Genomic DNA, 23455 nt, shown 5'->3' with positions numbered 1-23455 from the left:
CTTGGCCAGCTTAGCTTTCCAATCAGCAGATACTTCACTTCTCGATATTCACATCGCTCTAACCATAGTCCGTCAACAGCTGTGTGGGGTCAGCCATCCTTTGTGAGGAAATGGCAGGACTTGGGGTGTCACACTGACATTGCAGCCCCTGAGTGACAGGCAGGTTCTCCACTGCTAGGCAAGGAGAGACATCCACAAGCTTGGCGTTGCGGCGCAGTGTGACCGTGTTCAGTGATGCGTTCAGGACTTTCTTTGGAACCCAGCGATCTCCCCACATGGGTGTTAGGACATTCTCTAACAGAATGTCCTTAAGGGCTGAGCAGGCGGAGGTGGGCTCAACAATGACAGTGCTCCCAGGTGAAACACGAGCATCATTTGGCAACTTCCCCCATAGAGGTACTCCTCCTGTGAAAGGAGAGTAACAGCTGGCCTAAGCTTTACCGTGCCAATCTTGCTTGCCGACTTGGGGCCTGCCCTGCCTGAGAAACTGCTCAGGAGCTTGAGGAACTGCTCACACTCTGGGTCAATGTATTTATGCACCAGTACTAGTTAGTGGCCAGGTAACGTTGAATGGAATGTTGGACTCAGGCTCTATGTTATGGCACAAATCAGTGAAGAGGAAGGGTTGAGACTTAAAGCTGCTGGCGTTCTTCCTTGTTCTCAGCTAGCCCCCAGCAATGTGGAACTCGTCGGTTGTGGTGGTCTGACTACAAAGCCCAAATGTCAATATGACTTGGAAATCTAAGTTTATGAATCAAAGTGAAAGATCAATCAATTGATAGTGACAGAATTAGATTACTTCCCAAACAAAGCCTATGTTTTGTCGCCTCCGCTATAGAAAGCTGTAGCTCAACCAAAGAAATGAAACATATCCCCATATATATCAGATTCACGTCTTTTCTGGGTATTTTACAGCTTTTTCTCTAGCATTATCAAATCCATTTTATTTTCTTAAATATTAACCTAACAAAAAGAAGGGATAGGATTATGAATTGACAAGGCTTTACATCAGTATAACAAATCAATAATTTAATTATTGGGAATTTATTGACTTCCCATAGTAACCAGCTCAAGGTGCTGAAAGTAGGCATAATTTCAACAGTCTTCATTTTCATTAGACTTTACGAACAACAAGAGGGCTTGTGTTGGAGCCTATTTCTTCCTATGAAGTCGGTCTACCTGTTTGACAGACGAAATTAGGGTATGGGCTGCTATATCCATAGATTTCTCTGTCAATTCAAGACAGTATGCCATAGGCATACCTTTTATTAAAGAAATTGGCAAAAAAGTACAGGCCTACCCATTGTAATTGTGCTATTCTTACCCCCCATTTTGCCATAAACCTCTGCATCCTCGCACATGCGCGTTGGACAATTTACCGGAGCGCGAGGACGGGTAGGAGAGCAGTCCTAATGGCGGAGAACGTACGGTCGCCTTTTGACTACCGGGAGCCACCGACCCTCGACAGTGACGGGGATGGGAGCAAACCGCCACCGCCGCCGCCCCGGGGGTGAGAGAAATAGCTTACTGGAAAATACATTTTTGTTGTGTATCTGATCACTTGCTAACGTTACTTTGTTTAAAGTGAAGTAGAACGCAAAGCCCTGCCTAAGCGTGTGTTTGTTTAGTTCCAGGCTTCCATCCGCGTGATGATTCTGCTGACAAAAATGAAACACAGCAAAAGTGCTTTTTCGCTTTGGGATCACTAACTAGTTTAGGATGTGCAAGCATCCACAATTACGGTCACCCACTTCTCTTAACGCCGATTAAGCTGTATGATGTTGCTCTTTCGTTTGGAAGCTGGCCAGCTGTAATGGGCTGTCTGTTATTTCAAGAGCCAGCCAGCTAGCCATTTTAGCTTGTCCGGCCAGCTAACGCGTTAGGTTAGTTATATTGGCAGAGCAGAAATCTTCGCTAACTGAGTAGCTATCTATAATTATTTTCATTTAGGACATGCCTTACTTGATTCTGATAACTAACGTTTGCTAACTAGCGAAATACGTTATTCATTGATGATTCATTATTTGTTAATATTTCATTAAAACCACACCTGCATACCAGATGTTTTGGTAGCTAGCTAGATCATCTTTATTCAAACTGATGTTGTTTTTGGGGGGGGGGGGGGGGCAGTTAAATTCAGGCATCATTTTCACTGTGTTGATGATCTGACTGATTTTGTGGTCTACTGTATCAGAGAGAGCGAATGAGGAATGCAAAGGTATCTCAGGTGTGTGGAGTGGGGCGCATTTTATATAGGTCTGCTATTAGGGTTTGTCAAATGTTTATTTTATAAAGCTATTATTTTGTGTCTTTATCAGATTATTTATGGATTTGATTCAATTTGTTGATAGACAGATGTTAAAATTATATTGATACTATATCATCCCAATTGTTAATGCCATATCTATTTCATTTCTGTTTTGAATTTAACTTTAGAAACAATATTAGAATAACATTGTTGTGATTATTTAATATGGTAGTAGAGAATGCCTTACTACGAGTGGCGGTAGACTTTTCTTGGGGTTATTTGACAGCAAGAAATTGCCTATTCATAATGTGGCAGATGTAAATGCAAGTTACTTTACACAAGTATGTGAACACCCCTTCAAATTAGTGGATTCTGCTATTTCAGCCACACCTGCTGCTGACAGGTGTATTCAATCGAGCACACAGCCATGCAATCTCCAAAGACAAACATTGGCAGGAGAATGGCCGGTACTGAGGAGCTCAGTGACTTTCAATGTGACACCGTCATAGGATTATCATAGATTTATCCGTGGTGACCGTGTTACCTAGCATCAGTGCAGTGGGCAGCTGGGAGGAGGTGCTCTTGTTCTCCATGGACTTTAGTGTCCCAAAACCTTTTGGAGTTCGAGCTACAGGATGTGAATTTCTGCTTGAAAAAGCTAGCCTTTGCTTTCCTGACTGACTGCGTGTATTGGTTCCTGACTTCCCTGAACAGTTGCATATTGCAGGGACTATTCGATGCTATTGCAGTCCGCCACAGGATGTCAAGGGCAGTCAGGTCTGGAGTGAACCAAGGGCTATATCTGTTCTTAGTTCTGAATTGTTTTGAACGGGGCATGCTTATCTAAGATGGTGAGGAAATTACTTTTAAAGAATGACCAGGCTTCCTCGAAATATGGGATGAGGTCAATATCCTTCCAGGATCTCTGAAGCTAGATTGGGGGGGGTCGATCAATTCACAAATGGTGTCCGGGGCACAGCTGGGGGTGGAGCGGGGGTCGATAGCAGGCGGCAACATTGACAGACTTATTTCTGGAGAGGTTAATTTTTTAAATTTAGAAGTTGTTTGGGTATAGACCTGGAAAGTATGACAGAACTTTGCAGGCTATCTCTGCAGTAGATTGCAACTCCTCCCCCTTTGGCAGTTCTATCTTGATGGAAAATGTTGTAGTTGGGTATGGAAATCTCAGAATTGTTGGTGGCCTTCCTAAGCCAGGATTCAGACATGGCAAGGATATCAAGGTTGGCGCAGTGAGTAAAACACACATAGGGAGGAGGCTTCTGATGTTGACATGCATGAAACCAAGACTTTTTTGATCACAGAAGTCAACAAATGCCTGGGGACACACAGGGCCTGTGTTTACCTCCACATCACCCGAGGAGCAGAGGAGGAGTAGGATGAGGGTACGGCTAAAGGCTATCAAAACTGGTCGCCTATAGCGTTGTGGACAAAGAATAAAAGGAGCAGATTTCTGGGCGTGGTAGAATAGATTCAGGGCATAATGTGCAGACAGGGGTATGGTGCGGTGCGGGTATAGCCGAGGTAAGCCCAGGCACTGAGTGATGATAAGAGAGGTTGTATCTCTGGATAAGCTGGTTATAATGGGTGAGGTCACCGCATGTATGGGAGGCAGGACAAAGGAGGTATCAGAGGTATAATGAGTGGAACTAGGGGCTCCGTTGTAAACTAAAACAATGATAACTAACCTAAACAACAGTATACAAGGCATATTGACATATGAGAGAGACATACAGCGAGGCATAAAGTAATCACAGGTGTTGATTTGGAGAGCTAGCTAAGACAACAACGGGTGAGACAACAACAGCTAATCACCTAAAACAAAAACAGGTAAAAGGGCGATGAATGGGCAGAGAGGCTCGGTTAACTACACACAGGGCCTCAGTTCGCGTCTGGGCCCGACAGATAAACAATACAAAATAAACCGAATGGAGTACTGTGATTAATGGACAGTCCAGCAGGCATCAGCTATGTAGCCAAGTGATCATAGGGTCCAGGGGGCAGCAATAGATGGAACAGGGAAGCCGCGGAGTAGTCGCTACTACGCTAGCATTCGGGCGACATGGTGTTTAAAGTTAGTAGCCCGGGGCTAGTCGAAGCGTGTGCTCCGACGGAGGCCGGTTGAAGGCACAGCGGATGGAGTATTTGCGGCAGACCAGTCGTAGTGGTGCGGCGGGGCGCCGTGTCGACTAAGGATCCAAGCCAGATGGCGAAAGAGGTATCTTAGTTGTAGTAATGTAGTTTTCTAGCAAGGAGATGCGCCTGGGTCACTGCAAACTGGTGCTTGCTTCGGGGCAGGGGCATTAGCCACTACAGCCACTCAGTAGCAGCGGTGATCCGGTGCCAATGTCCAGAGCTTACGGCAAGGATCCGGTGGAGTAGTGTGTTCTAGCTGTGTTTGGGTGGAGTCCGGGTGAACAACTGAGTAGACCTGGAGGTGGGCCTCAGGGATAGCTTCGGTACTTGGTAACTCGGTGGGTGCTAGCTAGCTGTGAAGATCAGGAGTAATGGTCGAGGGACCAGCGTTGTAGTGGAGAGACAGTCCGTTACTGGTAGGCTGGCGAGTATTATCCAGGCTAAAAAAATATAAAAAATTCTGGTATCTGTGCAGAAGGTAAAGGCCGCTAGCAGTGGCTAACAATGACTAAATAGCTTGTAGCTAATTAGCTGGTTAGCTTCTGATGGCTAGGTGGTTCTTGCTATAAGGTCTAAAAATAATAGCGGTTCCATATCACAATGGGTGAGGCAGGTTACTGGAAGGTAGAATTGAACTAAAATGGAGAAGAGATTGAAAATAAAATGGAAATATACGAAAAATACAGAAGTACATGAGAGGACGAACAAAACACGTCTGCACTGCTACGCCATCTTGGAAATCAACTTTTTGTTGGGAGTTTCATTAAATGGTTTTCCATGGCCGAGAAGCCGCACACAAGCCTAAGATCACCGTGCGCAATGCCATGTGTCGGCTAGAGTGGTGTAAAGCTCGCAGCCATTGGACGCTGGAGCAGTGGAAATGCGTTCTCTGGAGTGATGAATCCCGCTTTACCATCTGGCAGTCCGACGGACGAATCTGGGTTTGGCGGATGCCAGGAGAACGCTACCTCTATCTAGAAATGTAATTATTGTCATCGACAACATAAACCTGTCTGCTCTATGCAGCACATTTTTAAGCTGAAATGTTCTTAATCTGAAGGGAACCCTACCCCAAGATGTACCCTACCCTCAAGTTACTCCTTAAGGTCCAGGGACCTTATACGATATCTTCAGAGGTAGACTTTCTCTGGCAGCCAAATACTCAAGCTAAACGTGAATGGATTCTAAATTGCCATACAGTTCTAGAAACATAAAGCCCCTTTTATATCACATTAAAAGTAATTTCACAAATGCAAAATATACACTTACAGTGATGTTTCTGGGGACCTTCTTCAGTTACACACAGATGTTCGGTGCATGCTACATAGAGGGACCACTTGTGCTAATTAGCTGTCTTCCATCTGTCTGCCGTAAACAATCGCTGATATGGCCACGTGGGAACGTTAACCCTATAAAGGTGTGTATCAATGCAACCTTTTTTATTTATTTATTATTTCTCGCTCATACGAAAGATAAGGTCCTTATGCTCCCAAAACCTGTACCCGCAAGCGATGCATGTTAATATTCAGACTGAGCGTTTAGGCACTTAACAAAACTCCCACGTACCGAAGACTTCTTTGTCCTATGACTCTTATTATGTGTAATTGATCTGAGAGTCATGGACAAGTGCTAAAGGAACCCCGCGTGTGTTTTGTAGGCGGGTGTGTGGGAGAAAAAGAAAGGGTACACCTGTGAAGGTGTGTGACCAGGCCTACGTGACCGAGGATGAAGAGGAGGAAAGTCTGTCTGAACACAGCTACAGTCCGGGTAAACACACGCACAGACAGACACCCTATTATGTGCCGTCAGAAAGTATTCACACCCTGGACTTTTTCTAAATGTTGTATTACAGTATGACTTTGTTACTGGCCTACACACAGTACCCCATAATGTCAAACTGGAATGATGTTTTTGATGTTTTTACAAACTCTAAAAAATAAAAAAAATGTGAAGCTGGAATACCTTGAGTCAGTAAGTATTCAACCCCTATGTTATGACAAGCCTATAAGTTCAGGAGTAGAAATTTGCTTAACAAGTCACAAGTTGCAACAATCGTGTTTCGCATGATTTTTGAATGACTACCTCATCTCTGTACCCCACACATAATTATCTGTAAGGTCCCTTAGTGTTGCAGTGCATTTCAAACACAGATTCAACCAACATTTTTCCAATGCTTTGCAAACAAGGGCACCTATTGATACATGGTTAAAATAAAGCAGACATTGAATATCCTTTTGTGCATGGTGAAGTTATTAATTAGCATGGTGAAGTTATTAATTACACTTTGGATGTTATCAAGTCACCCAATCACTACAAAGATACAGGCGTCCTTCCTAACTCAGTTTCCGGAGAGGAAGTAAACCACTCAGGGATTTCACCATCAGGCCATTGGTGGCTTTAAAACAGTTAGTGTTTAATGGCTGTGATGGGAGTTAAACTGAGGATGCATCAACTTTGTAGTTACTCCGCAATACTAACCTAATTGACAGAGTGAATAGAAGGAAGCCTGTACAGAGTAAAACATTCCAAAACATGCATCCTGTTTACAACAAGGCTCTACTGTAATACTGCAAAAAAATATGGCAAAGCAATTTAACTCATTGTCCTGAATACAAAGTGTTTTGTTTGGGGCAAATCCAATACAACACATTCTTGAGTACCACTCCCCATATTTTCAAGCGTAGTGGTGGATGCCTCACGTTATGGGTATGCTTGTAATCATTAAGGACTGGGGAGTATTTCAGGATAAAAACAAACGGAATGGAGCTCAGCACAGACAAAATCCCAGAGGAAAACCTGGTTCCTTTCAGCAAGACAATAACCTTAAACATAAGGCCAAATCTACATTGGAGTTGCTTAACAAAAGACAGTGAATGTTCCTGAGTGGCCAAATTACAGTTTAAACCTGAACAATGGTTGTCGAGCAATTATCAACAACCAATTTGACCGAGCTTATTAAACAATTTTGAAAAGATCAATCGCCAAATGTTGCAAAATCCAGGTGTGGAACGCTCTTAGAGGGGGCGCCCGAGTGGCACAGTGGTGTAAAGCAGTGCATCTCAGTGCAAGAGACGTCACTACAGTCCCTAGTTCGAATCCAGACTGTTTCACATCCGGACCATGATTGGGAGTCCCGTAGGGCGGTGCACAATCGGCCCAGCGTCGTCGGGTTTGGCCAGGGTAGGCCATCATTGTAAAGAACAAATTCTTATTAGCTGACTTGCCTAGTTAAATAAAGGTTACATTTAAATTAATAAATAAAATAAAAATAATAATTGAGACTTACCCACAAAGACTCACGGCTGTAATCACTGCCAAAGGTGCTTTTACAAAGTACTGACTCTGCGTGTGAATGCTTAGGTAAATTACATATTTCTTTATATAATTTTCAATGAATGTGCAGAAATGTCTAAACATGTTTTCACTTTGTCATTATCGGGTGTTGTGTGTAGATGGGTGAGCAAAAATGTATGTGTCAGTACAGTGCCTTGCAAAAGTATTCATCCCCCTTGGTGTTTTTCCTATTTTGTTGCATTACAACCTGTAATTTACATAGATTTGTATTTGGATTTCATGTAAATGGACATATTATAATATTACATATTATGGTCATGTAATGGACATATTATATTATAATATTACATTCTGGACATATTGGTGAAGTGTAATGAAAAAAATAACTAAAATAGAAAATGGAGAAGTAATGCGTGCATATGTATTCACCCCCTTAGCTATGAAGCTCCTAATAAGATCTGGTGCATCCAATTACCTTCAGAAGTCACATAATTAGTTAAATAAAGTCCACCTGTGTGCAATCTAAGTGTCACATAATCTGTCACATGATACACATGTTCTGAAAGGCCCTAGAGTCTGTAACACCACCAAGCAAGCGGCACCATGAAGTCCATGGAGCTCTCCAATCAGGTCAGGGACAAAGTTGTGGTGAAGTACAGATCAGGGTTAGGTTATAAAAAATATCCTAAATGTTGAACATCCCATGTAGCACCATTAAATCCATTATTAAAAAATGTAAAGAATATGGCACCACAACCTGCCAAGAAAGGGCCGCCCACCAAAACTCACGTGCTAGGCAAGGAGGGCATTAATCAGAGGCAATATAGAGACCAAAGATAACCCTGAAGGAGCTACAAAGCTCCATAGCGGAGATTGGTGTATCTGACCATAGGCCCACTTTAAGCCGTACTGTCCACAGAGCTGGGTTTTACGTTAGAGTCGCCCAAAAAAAGCCATTGCTTAAAGAAAAAAATAAGCAAACGCGTTTGGTGTTCGCCAAAAGGCGTGTGGGAGACTCCCCAAACATATGGAAGAAGGTACTCCAGACAGATGAGACTAAAATGTAGCTTTTTGGGCATCAAGGAAAATGCTATGTCTGGCACAAACCCAACACCTCTCAACACCATGAGAACACCATCCCCACAGTGAAGCATGGTGGTGGCAGCAACATGCTGTGGGGATGTTTTTCATTGGCAGGGACTGCGAAACTGGTCAGAATTGAAGGAATGATAGACGGTGCTAAATACAGGGAAATTCTTGAGGGAAGCCTGTTTCAGTCTTCTAGGGATTTGAGACTGGGACCGAGGTTCACCTACCAGCAGGACAATGACTCTAAGCATACTGCTAAAGCAACACTTGAGTGGATTAAGGGAAAACATTTAAATGTCTTGGAAAGCCCAGATCTCAATCCAATTGAGAATCTGTGGTATGATTTAAAGATTGCTGTACACCAGTGGAACCCATCCAGCTTGAAGGAGCTTGAGCAGTTTTGCCTTGAAGAATGGGCAACAATCCCAGTGGCAAATGTGCCAAATGTATGGAGACATTCCCCAAGAGACTTGCAGCTGTAATTGCTGCAAAAGGTGCCTCTTCAAAGTATTGATTTTGGGGGAATGAATAGTTATGCAAACTGAAGTTTTCTGTTTTTTGTCTTATGTCTTGTTTGTTTCACAATAAAAAAAAATATTTTGCATCTTCTAAGTGGTAGACATGTTGTGTAAATGAAATTATACAACCCCCGCCAAAAATTTTAATTCCAGGTTGTAAGGAAGCAAAATAGGAGAAATGCCAGGGGGGTGAATACTTTCGCAAGGCACTGTATACATTGGGTTAAATGTGTGCTGCTGTTCTTACCTGTGTGTAACTCTCCTAGGTGGTGGGCAGTACCCAGAGGGAGCGGAGGACAGACTGCCTCCACCCGGAAGCCCTTACTACCTTGCTGACCCCTCCCAGCTCTGGTGAGAGAGACAATAGGATTACTCAATTACACTTAAAAAAATGTGTTCTTCTGACAGCCAATATGTGATAATGAGAGGTAGAGGATATCAAGCTTGATGTGAAATACATTAAATGTTTCTGATATTATCTAGAAATTGCTCAATGAAATGTTGATGCAATTAAAAAAAAAATTGTAGTTGCATTTTTTGCTTTGATTTATTTGACGATTAAAAACCCACCAGAAACAACCACACGTGGATAATGCATTTATAATCATGAGTATGACACAGTTTGAAAACCTAATTTTGGTCCTTCTACACTGAACAAAAATATAAAGGCAACATGCAACAATTTCAAAAAGTTGAGTTTACAATTCATATAAGGAAATTAGTCAATCGAAATACATTTATTAGGCCATAATCTATGGATTTCACATGACTGGGAATACAGATATGCATCTGTTGGTCACAGATATCTTTTTTTTTTTTAAAGTAGGGGTGTGGATCAGAAAACCGGTCAGTATCTGGTGTGGTCACCATTTGCCTCATGCAGCGGACACATCTCCTTCGGAAAGTGTTGATCAGGCTGTTGATTGTGGAATTTTGTCCCTCTCCTCTTCAATGGCTGTGCGTAGTTGCTGAGTATTGGCGTGAACTACAACACACTGTTTTACATGTCAATCCAGAGCATACATGCTCAATGGGTGACATGTCTGGTGAGTATGCATGCCGTGGAAGAACTGGGACATTTTCAGCTTCCAGGAATTGTGTACAGATCCTTTCGACACGAGCCGTGCATTATCATGCTGAAACATCAGGTGATGGAGGTGGATGAATGGCGTGACAATGGGCCTCAGGATCTTGTCACTATCTCTGTGCATTCAATTGCCATCAATAAAATGCAATTGTATTCATTGCCCGTAGCTTATGCCTGCACATACTATAACCTCACCGCCACAATGGGGCACTGTGTTCACAACATTGACATCAGCAAATTGCTCGCCCACACGACACAATTTACCCAGTACAGTTGAAACCGGGATTTATCTGTGAAGAGCAAACTTCTTCAGTGTGCCAGTGGCCATCGAAGGTGAACATTTGCCCACGGAAGTCGGTTACGACGCTGTACTGCAGTCAGATCAAGATCCTGGTGAGGACGACGAGCACGCAGAAGTGCTTCCCTGAGACGGTTTCTGACAGTTTATGCAGAAATCCATCGGTTGTGCAAACCCACAGTTTCATCAGCTGTCCGGGTGGCTGGCCTCAGACGATCCCGCTGGTGAAGAAGCCGGAATTGGAGGTCCTGGGCTGGTGTGGTTGGAGGTACTGCCAAAGTTCTCTACTTCTGCTAATGGTAGAGAAATTAACATTAAATTCTCTGGTAATATCATTGGTTGACATTCCTGGAGTCAGCATGCCAATTCCACGCTCTCTCAACTTGAGACATCTCTAGCATTGTGTTGTGACAACTGCATATTTGGCCTTTTATTTCCCCAGCAGAAGGCGCACCTGTGTAATGGTCCTGCTATTTAATCAGCTTCTTCATATGCTAAACCTGTCAGATGGATGGATTATATTGGCAAAGGAGACATTTTCTCTAACGGATGTAAACAGAATTTATGCACAACATTTGAGAGAAGCTTTTTGTGTGTATGGAATGTTTCGGGACTTTATTTTCCAGCTTCATGAAACATGGGAACAACACTACATGTTGCGTCTTTATCATTTTGTTCAGTATAAAAATATTAACAAACATAAACACATACGTAAGTAGGCCTAGGCTACACAGTACACCTAGCCTAGTAGGCATACTTGGGTTACACATAACCAGGGGTTGGTTTTTAGGAACAGAACCAGGAATGAAAGTGAACTGTTATTTTAAAAGCATGGGAACTGGTTAATAACGTTATTTTATGTTCCGGGACTCTCTTTTTCAGTCCCCCAAAAAAACATTACAAGGCACCTATGCAAAGCCCTCAATCTGTCACTGAAACATATTCCAGTGTCTGCCTGCCAGCTGAAAATCAGTGCTAGATACAGATACTATAGATATCACATTTCACATTGGATTTATTACAGTGCCTTCAGAAATTATTCACACTCCTTTACTTTTTCTGCATTTTGTGTTACAGCCTGAATTAAAAAGGGATTAATGCTGCAAAATGTAATTTTTTGGCGACCCAACCAAATTCACATAGAAATGTGAGTTATAGATCTGTTGTTCTCATTGAAAGCAGGTCTAAGATGCTGTAGATATGTTCTATGCGCGTTATTTCTAGGCATCGCGTTAAGTTACATTTTTGCATCTTTTACTTTCGGTTTTGTACACCAGCTTCAATAATATATCCAATATTTTTGCTTATTGAAAGATTATAAAATAGAGCAGACAACCATGCAATCTCCAAAGACACACATTCGCAGTAGAATGGCCATACTGAAGAGCTCAGGGACTTTCAATGTGGCACCGTCAAAGGATGCCACCTTTCCAACAAGTCAGTTTGTAAAATTTCTGCCCTGCTAGAGCTGCCCCAGTCAACTGTAAGTGCTGTTATTGCGAAGTGGAAATTGCTCAGAGCAACAACGTCCTCAGCCGCAAAGTGGTAGGCCACACAATCACATAGAACGAGACCGGCGAGTGCTGAAGCGCCTGGCGCGTACATTCTTTTTGTTCTCGGTTGCAAAACTCATTACCGAGTTCCACACTGCCCCTGGAAGCAACTTCACCACAAAAACTGTTTGTCGGGAGCTTCAGGAAATTGTTTTTTCCATGGCCGAGCATCCGTGCACAAGCCTAAGATCATGCGCAATGCCAAGCGTCGGCTGGAGTGGTGTAAAGCTCGCTGCCATTGGACTCTGGAAAGGGTGGAAATGCATTCTCTGGAGTGATGAATCATGCTTCACCATCCAGCAGTCTGACAAACGACTCTGGGTTTGGCTGATGCCAGGAGAACGCTACTTGTCCGAATGTATAGTGCCATATGTCAAGTTTGGTGGAGGAGGAATAATGGTCTGGGGCTGTTTGTCTATGGTTCGGGCTCGGCCTCTTCGTTCCAGTGAATGAAAATCTTAACGCCGCAGCATACAATGACATTCTACATGATTCTGTGCTTCCAACTTTGTGACAACAGTTTGGGGAAGGCCCTTTCCTGTTTCAGCATGACACTGCCCTCGTGCACATAGCAAGGTCAGTACAGAAATGGTTTGTCGTGATCGGTGTGGAAGATCTTGACTGGCCTGCACAGAGCCCTGACCTCAACCCCTTCAAACACCTTTCGATGAATTTGAACGCCGACTGCGAGCCAGGCCTATTTGCCCAACATCAGTGCCTGACCTCACTAATGCTCTTGCGGTTGAATGGAAGCATGTCCCCGCAGAAATGTTCCAATATCTAGTGGCAAGCCTTCCCAGAAGAGTGGAGGCTGTTATAGAATTGAAGGGGGGACCGACTCTATATTAATGGCCATGCTTTTGGAATGAGATGTTCGGATAGCAGTACAATACAGTACTGAATACAGCACAGGATACACACACGCTAGCCCACACACACACTATACGTTTTAATATTGTTGTATGGTGGTATTGTACATTTGGTGCTGTGGGTATGTATTGGTGTGCTGCCTTGGCAGCAGCTAATGGGAATTTAAAAAAATAGCTTACATGTTTGAATTCGGAGCAGATAGAAGTTAGAAGTTTTTGGAAATGTGGTCGCATAAACCTGAGGGAGATTTTACATTAATTCCATTATCAAAGTTTGCATCTGCACATTTCTTCCACTTAATTTGTTTTTGAAAAATGTTCAGTGGAAATTGTCACAATTAGTCCTTTTGCATATCATTGTATGGTTTGTTCAAAATATTCATATTTTTTGTTTGGAATACATTTGTTAAGTAAAAAAACTGAGTCAAAGCGCAAATCCTTTACCGTAGAATGGCCCACACCTCACCAAGACCTTGATCAGTGAAATCCGGTGTGTCAGTGCTGGAGTAGAACAAAAGGCGGCACACAGTGTATCTCTCCTGGACCAGGCTTGGTGACGACCAATCCAATGGTGAGTGGATGGTATGTAACGTTACTGTGTTTCTCTGTACAGCGTGTCGGAGCTGGGTGAGGAGGGAGCGAGTGGTGTCCGGGGGCCAGTGCTCTTCCACCCCCCGCCCAACTGCAGAATCCGAGAGGTGCACTGTGGAAGCCAGGTGCGACTGGTCGTTATAGCGATCCATGACATCGCCAAAGGGGAGGAGATCACGGTGGACTACAGCCTGACGGACTGGGGAGAGAACGCCATGGTGATTGACTTGCTGATAACATCACCAGCTTAATTCATCGCAAACCCATTTCAGCCATTCTTAAATATACTTGGGGAATTATTGTTGTTAGAGGTCATGACTTCTGACTAACAGCAACCTTATACACATCAAAATTGACGTTGTTCATCTGTAGGCATTAGTGGCATTCATGAACAAGTCTCCTTGTTCTAAGTAAAAACATTGCAATGCCCAGTGTAATTGTTGTGGCACTCAGTTAATAATGCTCTGAATCCATATTGAAGCCTTTTGGTTGTGTTATGAATATTCCAGGGATTCCATAGCTCTGTGTCTTCGCGAGGGTTTGACTGCAGCTTTAACCCAGACAATAACATTAAGAAGGTAATCAAAACGGTCGTGACCCTACCTCAAGCTCATTTAATCTATTGGTTACAGAGGGTATTTACAAAGTCTCTTTTGTCTTGTTTTGGGGTTTGTCTCCGAACAGGAGGAAGAGCCCGGTCCCCACCCTCTGTCTCTCTCTGACTACCTCACCCCCTCCTGGTCCCTCTCCCCTTCCTCCTCCCCGCTCACCCACTCTGAGCCCAGCGACTCAGACCGAGAAGAAGATGACGACGACGATGATGATGAAGAAGAAGAGATGGAGGAGCTGAGGGGCCGTATGCTCAGTCGCCGAAAGAAGCGCAAGATAGCTGTTACGGTCACCACCAAGAAGAACAGAGCTGCTAATCCCAGGGTGGGACCCGGCCACCCCTGCTCGTTGTTATCCTCCCGATTAGCTGTCTCCCCGGCCCAGACCCAGTCTCAGGCCGCCACTACCCTGGCGCCCCCCACCACCAATATCAACAACAACATCAACATAAACATTGGCAGCTCCAGCGGGGCTACTGTCAGCCGACGGCAGCACTGTTCCTACTGCGGCCGCCACTACCGTTCGCTGGCGCGCCACCTGGAGAAACACCATGCCAACCAGCCAAAGGTCAGGGCGGCCATGGATCTAGCCACACGCCACACACACTCCTCCTCTACCTCCTCCCATCCTCACTCCTCCACCACCACCACCACCTCTCATGGCCATACCTTCGCCTCCCCCCAGCCCTCCTCATCTTCCGCTCCCGCCCCTCCCCCTCCTTTCTACAGGGAGAGAGAGAGGGATGCACCGGCCACTCGAAGTTCCTCAGGGGCGGTCTCCTTTTCGCTCTCACTGTCTGCTCAGTCGGCTGTGGCCAAGAAAGGCTCCAACTTATCGGTACAGACGCCAAAGCAATGCTTCACCCCTGCAGTGGCACCGGTTAAAAGTCTGCCCACACCAGCTAGGAGGGGCCGCAGGCCGAAGAGAGCAAAGGAGGAGCAGCAGAAAACAGAGGAGTGCTTCAGGAGCAAGGAGGAAGAGATACCTCCACGTTCTACCCCCGAGCCGGAGGAAGAAGTGCCGGGTGAGGAGCTGGAGCTTTGTGGAGCTGGGGAAGGGGATAGTCCTGAGAATAAGAGTGTCGAGATGGCTAGGTATGTGATGGATAATATGGTTCTGCTGCATTGGAAAGAAAGTCGGGCCTAACTGAAATGTGAAATATGATGCTCTGTATCAAAACTGCTTGAGAAATGACACCATATTCTGCAATTCTATCATTATTGTTGTGATAAAGATAAAGTAAAAATATAACTTTTTGACATGTTATTGTTTTTACTTTCTCACGCTCCCTCTCTCTGCCTCTCTTCTTTTTCTAGCTCTCACAGACATCACATGCCCCCTCTCCTATCCTCCCTCTCCTGCCTGGTGCTCTTCCTCCGCCGTCAGCAACACTCTTCCTTCTTGTCCCTATCTCGCTCCCCCAGTTCGGCCGAGGCCTGGCGCCTACTTTGTCACTCCAGCCTGGCGCTACTTATCCTCTACAACCGGCACCGTGAGTGCGAAGTGGCCAAGCTCACCACCCAGGACTACCACAACCGTACCACCACACCGAGCCCAACCCAGGCTAACTTTGCCAACAACCCCCCCACTGGCCTAGAGGCCATCCTCTCCGCCTTCGAGCGCCAGGTGCTTTGCCACCTCCCCCGGGCAGGTGTGCTGGGTAAGCGGGGGCGTATCCAACCCCTCATCCTGCCCCCGCACTGCGAGCCCTGCATGGAGCTGCTCCTTCAGACCTCTGCCAATGTGGGTGTGGACCCCCACAGCCCCTACGTCTTCTCCCGGCCCTTCCACTCGCCCGCCACCCCGCTCCGGGGCACCGACCTGCTGCGTAACCTGGCACGTGCCAGCGGCGCCAAGAATCCCGGAGTGCTGACCCAAACGCGAGTGCGCCGGCAGGTGGCCATCCTTACCCAGTTACTGCTCTTGGAGGAAGGTGAGGGGCAGGGCCTGCCGGGCGGGGCGGCTGGCAAGCGCCTGGAAGACTTCCTTCAGCGGGAGTACCACGTAACCCAGAGCTGCACCACGATAGGCCGAGACCCTGCGTTGATGGGACATGTGGGCAGGGTGGTGCTTTATGGGGAGCGGCAGGGCGTGCTGTTCAGGGGGATGAGCCTGCAGCACATTTGTCTGGAGCTGGATGGTAAGGAGACACTTCCGGGAACTCGGCCCTGGTATGATGAAACTAGCACTTACTGCTAATTCATGACAGAACGCCATCCCTAAAAAAATAAAGTTTCTGTTCATGAAGGGTTTGCATCAGTTACCTTCAGAAGGGAGTACAAGAGAAAAGTTGAATTGCATTTAGGTGTGAACTATTAATCTCCCTCATTTTCTCTCATTGTGATGGAGGAGAGGAGGAAACAAGGAGGTTCTGAGATGGATCAGCAGTAGAGTAATTGATAGCTTTGTTTAATGAGTATGCTTGTCATGCTCACTAGGGGTATGTTTACTTGTTGTAAGTTGTTTAAAGCAGTAATAACGGAGGCTTTACACTGGGGGAGGTGACATAAGGGTGATTCTTCTCTCGCTATGTCGCAGCTGTGAACATTTTAAATAGATGGGAGCTCTGAATACTGCATCTTGCGATTCCATTGCCCGCAGTACAACAATCTGTCCTTATCAGACATTGTTACGGACTATGTGTTATGTTACTGTTTGCTCATTACAAGTGTGTAAATTAGAGGTCGACCGATTGTGATTTTTCAACACCGATACCGATTTATTGGAGGACCAAAAAAAAGGCGATATGGATTTATTTTTTATTTATTTATTTGTAATAATGACAATTACAACAATACTGAATGAACACTTATTTTAACTTAATACATCAATAAAAATCAATTTAGCCTCAAATAAATAATGAAACATGTTCAATTTGGTTTAAATAATGCAAAAACAAAGTGTTGGAGAAGAAAGTAAAAGTGCATTATGTGCCATGTAAAAAAGCTAATGTTTAAGTTCCTTGCTCAGAACATGAGAACATATGAAAGCTGGTGGTTCCTTTTAACATGAGTCTTCAATATTCCCAGGTAAGAAGTTTAGGTTGTAGTTATTATAGGACTATTTCTCTCTATACCATTTGTATTTCATATACCTTTGACTATTGGATGTTCTTATAGGCACTTTAGTATTGCCAGTGTAACAGTATAGCTTCCGTCCCTCTCCTCGCCCCTACATGGGCTCGAACCAGGAACACATCGACAACAGCCACCCTCAAAGCATCGTTACCCATCGCTCCACAAAAGCCACAGCCCTTGCAGAGCAAGGGGAACAACTACTCCAAGTCTCAGAGCGAGTGACGTTTGAAACTATATTAGTGCGCACCCCGCTAACTAGCTAGCCATTTCACATCGGTTACACAAACTTAATCTCAGGAGATGATGGGCTCGAAGTCATAAACAGCTCAATGCTTGAAGCACAGCGAAGTGCTGCTGGCAAAACGCACGGAAGTGCTGTTTGAATGAATGCTTACGAGCCTGCTGCTGCCTACCATCGCTCAGACTGCTCTATCAAATCATAGACTTAATTATAACATAACACACAGAAATACAAGCCTTTGGTCATTAATATGGTTGAATCCGGAAACTATCATTTTGAAAACAAAACGTTTTTTTTCAGTGAAATTCGGAACCGTTCCGTATTTTATCTTAACGGGTGGCATCCCCAAGTCTAAATATTGCTGTTACATTGCACAACCTTCAATGTTATATCATAATTACGTAAAACTCTTGCAAATTAGTTCGCAACGAGCCAGGCGGCCCAAACTGTTGCATATATCCTGACTCTGCGTGCAATGAACGCAAGAAAAGTGACACAATTTCACCTGGTTAATATTGCCTGATAACCTGGATTTCTTTCAGCTAAATATGTAGGTTTAAAAATATATACTTCTATGTATTGATTTTAAGAAAGGCATTAGTGTTTATGGTTAGGTACAGTCGTGCAACGATTGTGCTTTTTTCGCAAATGCGCTTTTGTTAAATCATCCCCGTTTGGCGAAGTTGGCTGTCTTTGTTAGGAAGAAATAGTTTTCACACAGTTCGCAACAAGCCAGGCGGCCCAAACTGCTGCATATACCCTGACTCTGTTGCAAGAGAAGTGACACAATTTACCTAGTTAAAATAAATTCATGTTAGCAGGCAATATTAACTAAATATGCAGGTTTAAAAATATATGCTTGTGTATTGATTTTAAGAAAGGCATTGATGTTTATGGTTAGGTACACGTTGGAGCAGCGACATTGATTATATGCAAAGCAGGACACACTAGATAAACTAATATCATCAACCTTGTGTAGTTATTTAGTGATTATGATTCATTGATTGTTTTTTATAAGAAGTTTAATGCTAGCTCGCAACTTACCTTGGCTTCTTACTGCATTCGCGTAACAGGCAGACTCCTTGTGGAGTGCAATGAGAGGCAGGTGGTTAGAATGTTGGACTAGTTAACTGTAAGGTTACAAGATTGAATCCCCAAGCTGACAAGGTAAAAATCTGTCGTTCTGCCCCTGAACAAGGAAGTTAATCCACTGTTCCTAGGCCGTCATTGAAAATAAGAATGTGTTCTTAACTGACTTGCCAAGTTAAATAAAGGTGTAAAAAACATATGTTTTTTTAATCGGCCAAATCGATTTCCGATTGTTATGAAAACTTAAACGGCCATTCAGATTAATCGGTCGACCTCAAGTGTAAATTCCAGAGGAAAACATTGCCCCAAGTCTCCAAGTCCTTTACATTGTAAAAAAAAAAACGGACCCTGTCTTTCAGAGCTAATTCGTAAAAATCCAAATAACCTCACAGATCTTCATTGTGTTTCCCACGCTTGTTCAATGACCCATAAACAATTAATGAACATTCACCTGTGGAACGGTCGTTAAGATACTAACAGCTTACAGACAGTAGGCAATTAAGGTCACAGTTATGAAAACTTAGGACACTAAAGAGGCCATTCTACTGACTCTGAAAAACACCAAGAGAAAGATGCTCAGGGTCCCTGTTCATCTGCATGAACGTGCCTTAGGAATGCTGCAAGTGGGCATGAGGACTGTATACGTGGCCAAGGCAATAAATTGCAATGTCCGTACTGTGAGACGCCTAAGTCGGCGCTACAGGGAGACAGGACGGACAGCTGATCGTCCTCGCATTGGCAGACCACGTGTAACAACACCTGCACAGGATCGGTACATCCGAACATCACACCTGTGGGACAGGCACAGGATGGCAACAACTGCCCGAGTTACACCAGGAAAGCACAATCCCTCCATCAGTGCTCAGACTGTCCGCAATAGGCTGAGAGAGACTGGACTGAGGGCTTGTGGGCCTGTTGTAAGGCAGGTCCTCACCAGACATCACCGGCGATAATGTGGCTTATGGGCACAAACTCACTGTCCCTGGACCAGACAGGACTGGCAAAAAGTGCTCTCCACTGACGAGTCAAGGTTTTGTCTCACCAGGGGTGATGGTCGGATTCTCGTTTATCGTCGATGCAATGAGTGTTACACTGAGGGCTGTACTCTGGAGCAGGATCGATTTGGAGGTGGAGGGTCCGTCATGGTCTGGGGCGGTGTGTCATAGCATCACCGGACCGAGCTTGTTGTCATTGCAGGAAATCTCAACACTGTGTTACAGGGAAGACATCCTCCTCCATCATGTGTACCCTTCCTGCAGGCTCATCCTGATATGATCCTCGAGCATGACAATACCACCAGCCACACTGCTCGTTCAATGCGTGATTTCCTGCAAGACAGGAATGTCAGTGTTCTGCCATGGCCAGCGAAGAGCCCGGATCTCAATCCCATTGAGCACGTCTGGGACCTGTTGGATCGGAGGGTGAGGGCTAGGGCCATTTCCCCCAGAAATGTCCGGGAACTTGCAGGTGTCTTGGTGGAAGAGTAGGGGTGACATCTCACAGCAAGAACTGGCAAATCTGGTGCAGTCCATGAGGAAGAGATGCACTGCAGTACTTAATGCATCTGGTGGCCACACCAGATACTGATTGTTACTTTTGATTTTGACCCCCTTTTTTTCAGGGACACATTACTAAATTTCTGTTAGTCACATGTCTGTGGAACCTGTTCAGTTTGTCTCAGTTGTTGACTCTTGTTATGTTTATACAAATATTTACACATGTTAAGTTTGCTGAAAATGAACGTAGTTGACAGTGAGGACGTTTCTTTTTTTCTGAGTTTGTAAAGAAGGTGTTGGTGAATGAACAAAGCATGTTGTACGTTATATTCCTGTTGACATATGTGCCCTCTCCCTCTTCTATCCCTATCCAACAGTGATGTCGGGTAACTCTGCAGACTCCTTCTCAGGTGACTCGGACGGGGAGGCAGAGAAGGTGGAGGTGGTGAAGAAGCGACCAGGTCGACCCCCCCGCAAGAAAAAAGGACCCCCTCCCTCTGTCAACCCTCCGCTCCCTGGTGCCCACAAAAGGAGAAGCATCCAGCCCAAGTCCGGTATGTACCATTGTATTTTTGGCCTAACCAATGCTTTGTGTATTAATGCATATTTTGGTGAATTGTTTTGAACAATAGCTTATTTTTGTGAGAAAGTGGGTGCTCGCGTCAGACAAGTTTGATCAACAAGGGACTCGACAAGCGTCTCGTTTACTTCCTAACACCTATCGATCTTTTCAAATCTAGAAATCTTAGTCACATTTTAGTAATTTCATCCTTCGTTAGTTTTTGACTAAAACTCTGGACAATTTTTGTCTTTGTTTTAGTCACAGCCATTTTAGTCACATAGTGTATTAAATAATTAATGTTTAGGCAACCTAACTTTCATCATGTGCCTTGTCCAACTAGGCCTTCTATTCCCTCTTATACGTTAGCTGGCAACATTGATATTGTGGGAGCGCGCGTCATGAGACCAAGGTACTCTGCCAGACCACTGACTCAGAGGTCGTATGAGCCCCTCCTTTATAGTAGAATCCTCAAACCAGTTTCTAAAGACGGTTGACATCTAGTGGAAGCCCTAGGAAGTGTATCCTCATCCATATCTCAATGTAGGCCAAGCTTTGAAAAACTACAAACCTCAGATGTCCCACTTCCTGGTTGGATTTTTCTCAGGTTTTCCCCTGTCGTATGAGTTCTGTTATACTCACAGACATCATTCAAACAGTTTTAGAAACTTCAGATAGTTTTCTATCCAATAATAATATGCATATATTATGCATATATTAGCTTCAGAGTAGGAGGCAGTTCACTATGGGCACGCTATTCATCCAAAAGTGAAAATGCTGCCCCCTATCCCAAAAAGGTTAGCAAAACATTTTTGCATTGTCATTATGGTGTATTGTGTGTAGATTGAGGGGACAAAAACAAACAATTACATTTTAGAATAAGTCTAATGTGAAAATTGAAGGGGTCAGAATACTTTCCCAAAGATAGAATGTGTGTGTATATATTTCTGCAAAAAAGTAAACACTCATTGTCAACTGTTTATTTTCAGAAAACTTAACATGCATATATTTGTATGAAGATAAGATTGAACAATTGAGAGAAACTGAACAAGATCCATAGACATGTGACTAACAGAAATAGAATAATGTGTCCCTGAGCAAAGGTAGGTCAAAATAAAAAATAACAGTCAGTATCTGGTGTGACCACCAGCTGCATTAAATACTGCAGTGCATCTCCTCCTCATGGACTGCATCAGATTTGCCAGTTTTTGCTGTGAGATGTTGCCCCACTCTTCCACCAAAACACCTGCAAGCTCCCTGACATTTCTGGGGGTGAATGGCCCTAACCCTCATCCTCCGATCCAACAGGTCCCAGACGTGCTCAATGGGATTGAGATCCGGGCACTTTTCTGGCCATGGCAGAACACTAACATTCCTGTCTTGCAGGAAATCATGCACAGAACGAGCAGTAAGGCTGGTGGCATTGTCATGCTGGAGGGTCATGTCAGGATGAGCCTGCAGCAAGGGTACCACATGAGGGAGGAGGATGTCTTTCCTTCAACACACAGCATTGAGATTGCCAGCAATGACAACAAGCTCAGTCTGATGATGCTGTGACACACTGCCCCAGACCATGACGGACCCTCCACTTCCAAATTGATCCTACTCCAGAGTACAGGCCTTGGTGAAACACTTATTCCTTTGATGATAAACGCAAATCCGACCGTTACCCCTGGTGAGACAAAACCGCGACTCGTCAGTGAAGAGCACTTTTTGCCAGTCCTGTCTGGTCCAGCGCTTGGTGGGTTTGTACCCATAGGCAACGTTGCCGGTGATGTTTGGTGAGGACCTGCATTACAACAGGCCCACAAGCCCTCAGTCCAGCCTCTCTCAGCCTATTGCGGGCAGTTGTTGTCGCCTTCCTGTACCGCAGGTGTGATGTTAGGATATACCAATCCTGTGCAGGTGTTGTTACACGTGGTCTGCCACTGCGAGGACGATCAGCTGTTTGTCCTGTAGCTCTGTCTTAGGTGTCTCACAGTATGAACATTGCATTTATTGCCCTGGCCACATCTGCAGTCCTCATGCCTCCTTGCAGCATTCCTAAGGCAAATTCATGCAGATGAGCAGGAACCCTTGGCATCTTTTTTTTGGTGTTTTTCAGAGTCAGTAGAAAGGCCTCTTTAGTGTCCTAAGTTTTCATAACTGTGACCTTAATGGACTACCGTCTGTAAGCTGTTAGTGTCTTTAACCCTTGTAAAACTGATTTTTATGTCAGGAATTGTGAACTGAGTTTAAAAGTATTTGGCTAAGGTGTATGTAAACCTCAGACTTCAACTGTATATAGAATTTATTATTAGAATAGATTTTATATTTTTTTTTGTGTGTATTGTTAGATATTCCTGCACTGTTGGAGATGGGAACACAAGCATATCGCTACACCTGCAATAACGTCTGCTAAATGTGTTTGCGTTCAATAAGATCCAATTTTTTTACTGCACACTGAGTCCATGCAACTTATTATGTAGACACACATTTGTACTCCTGAACTTATTTCGGCTTACCATAAAGCGGTTTCAGCTTTTCATTTGTAATTCATTTGGAAACTTAAAAAAAATAAAAATGTATAATAATTAAATCTGTTTTGACATTATGCGGTGTTGTCTTTAGGCCAGTGAACAAAAAAATCCAGCTGTAATCAATTTTAAATTCAGGCTGTGACACAACAAAATGTGGAAAAAGT

At 44.2% G+C, this 23455-nt stretch overlaps 1 protein-coding gene across 2 annotated transcripts in view; it reads left to right on the top strand.

The window, feature by feature from the left end:
- Positions 1 to 1394: 1394 nt before the first annotated feature.
- Positions 1395 to 23455, top strand: part of LOC135510753 (uncharacterized) — a 29163-nt gene continuing 7102 nt past the window's right edge. Inside the window, exons 1-8 of one of the 2 annotated variants that reach the window (XM_064931926.1) lie at positions 1395 to 1510; positions 6060 to 6169; positions 9570 to 9654; positions 13724 to 13919; positions 14211 to 14279; positions 14386 to 15404; positions 15627 to 16450; positions 20591 to 20767. In XM_064931926.1, coding sequence (XP_064787998.1) covers positions 1413 to 1510; positions 6060 to 6169; positions 9570 to 9654; positions 13724 to 13919; positions 14211 to 14279; positions 14386 to 15404; positions 15627 to 16450; positions 20591 to 20767 — 2578 coding nt within the window. In that variant the 5' untranslated portion in view covers positions 1395 to 1412. The remainder of the gene's footprint in view (positions 1511 to 6059; positions 6170 to 9569; positions 9655 to 13723; positions 13920 to 14210; positions 14280 to 14385; positions 15405 to 15626; positions 16451 to 20590; positions 20768 to 23455) is intronic. The other variant, XM_064931927.1, reaches the window with a different exon arrangement.

The sequence above is a fragment of the Oncorhynchus masou genome, chromosome 23 (genome assembly GCF_036934945.1).
Source record: "Oncorhynchus masou masou isolate Uvic2021 chromosome 23, UVic_Omas_1.1, whole genome shotgun sequence".
Lineage (NCBI taxonomy): Eukaryota > Metazoa > Chordata > Actinopteri > Salmoniformes > Salmonidae > Oncorhynchus > Oncorhynchus masou.
The sequence above is the reverse complement of the archived record's forward strand: the minus strand, read 5'-3'. Positions and strand labels throughout refer to the sequence as shown.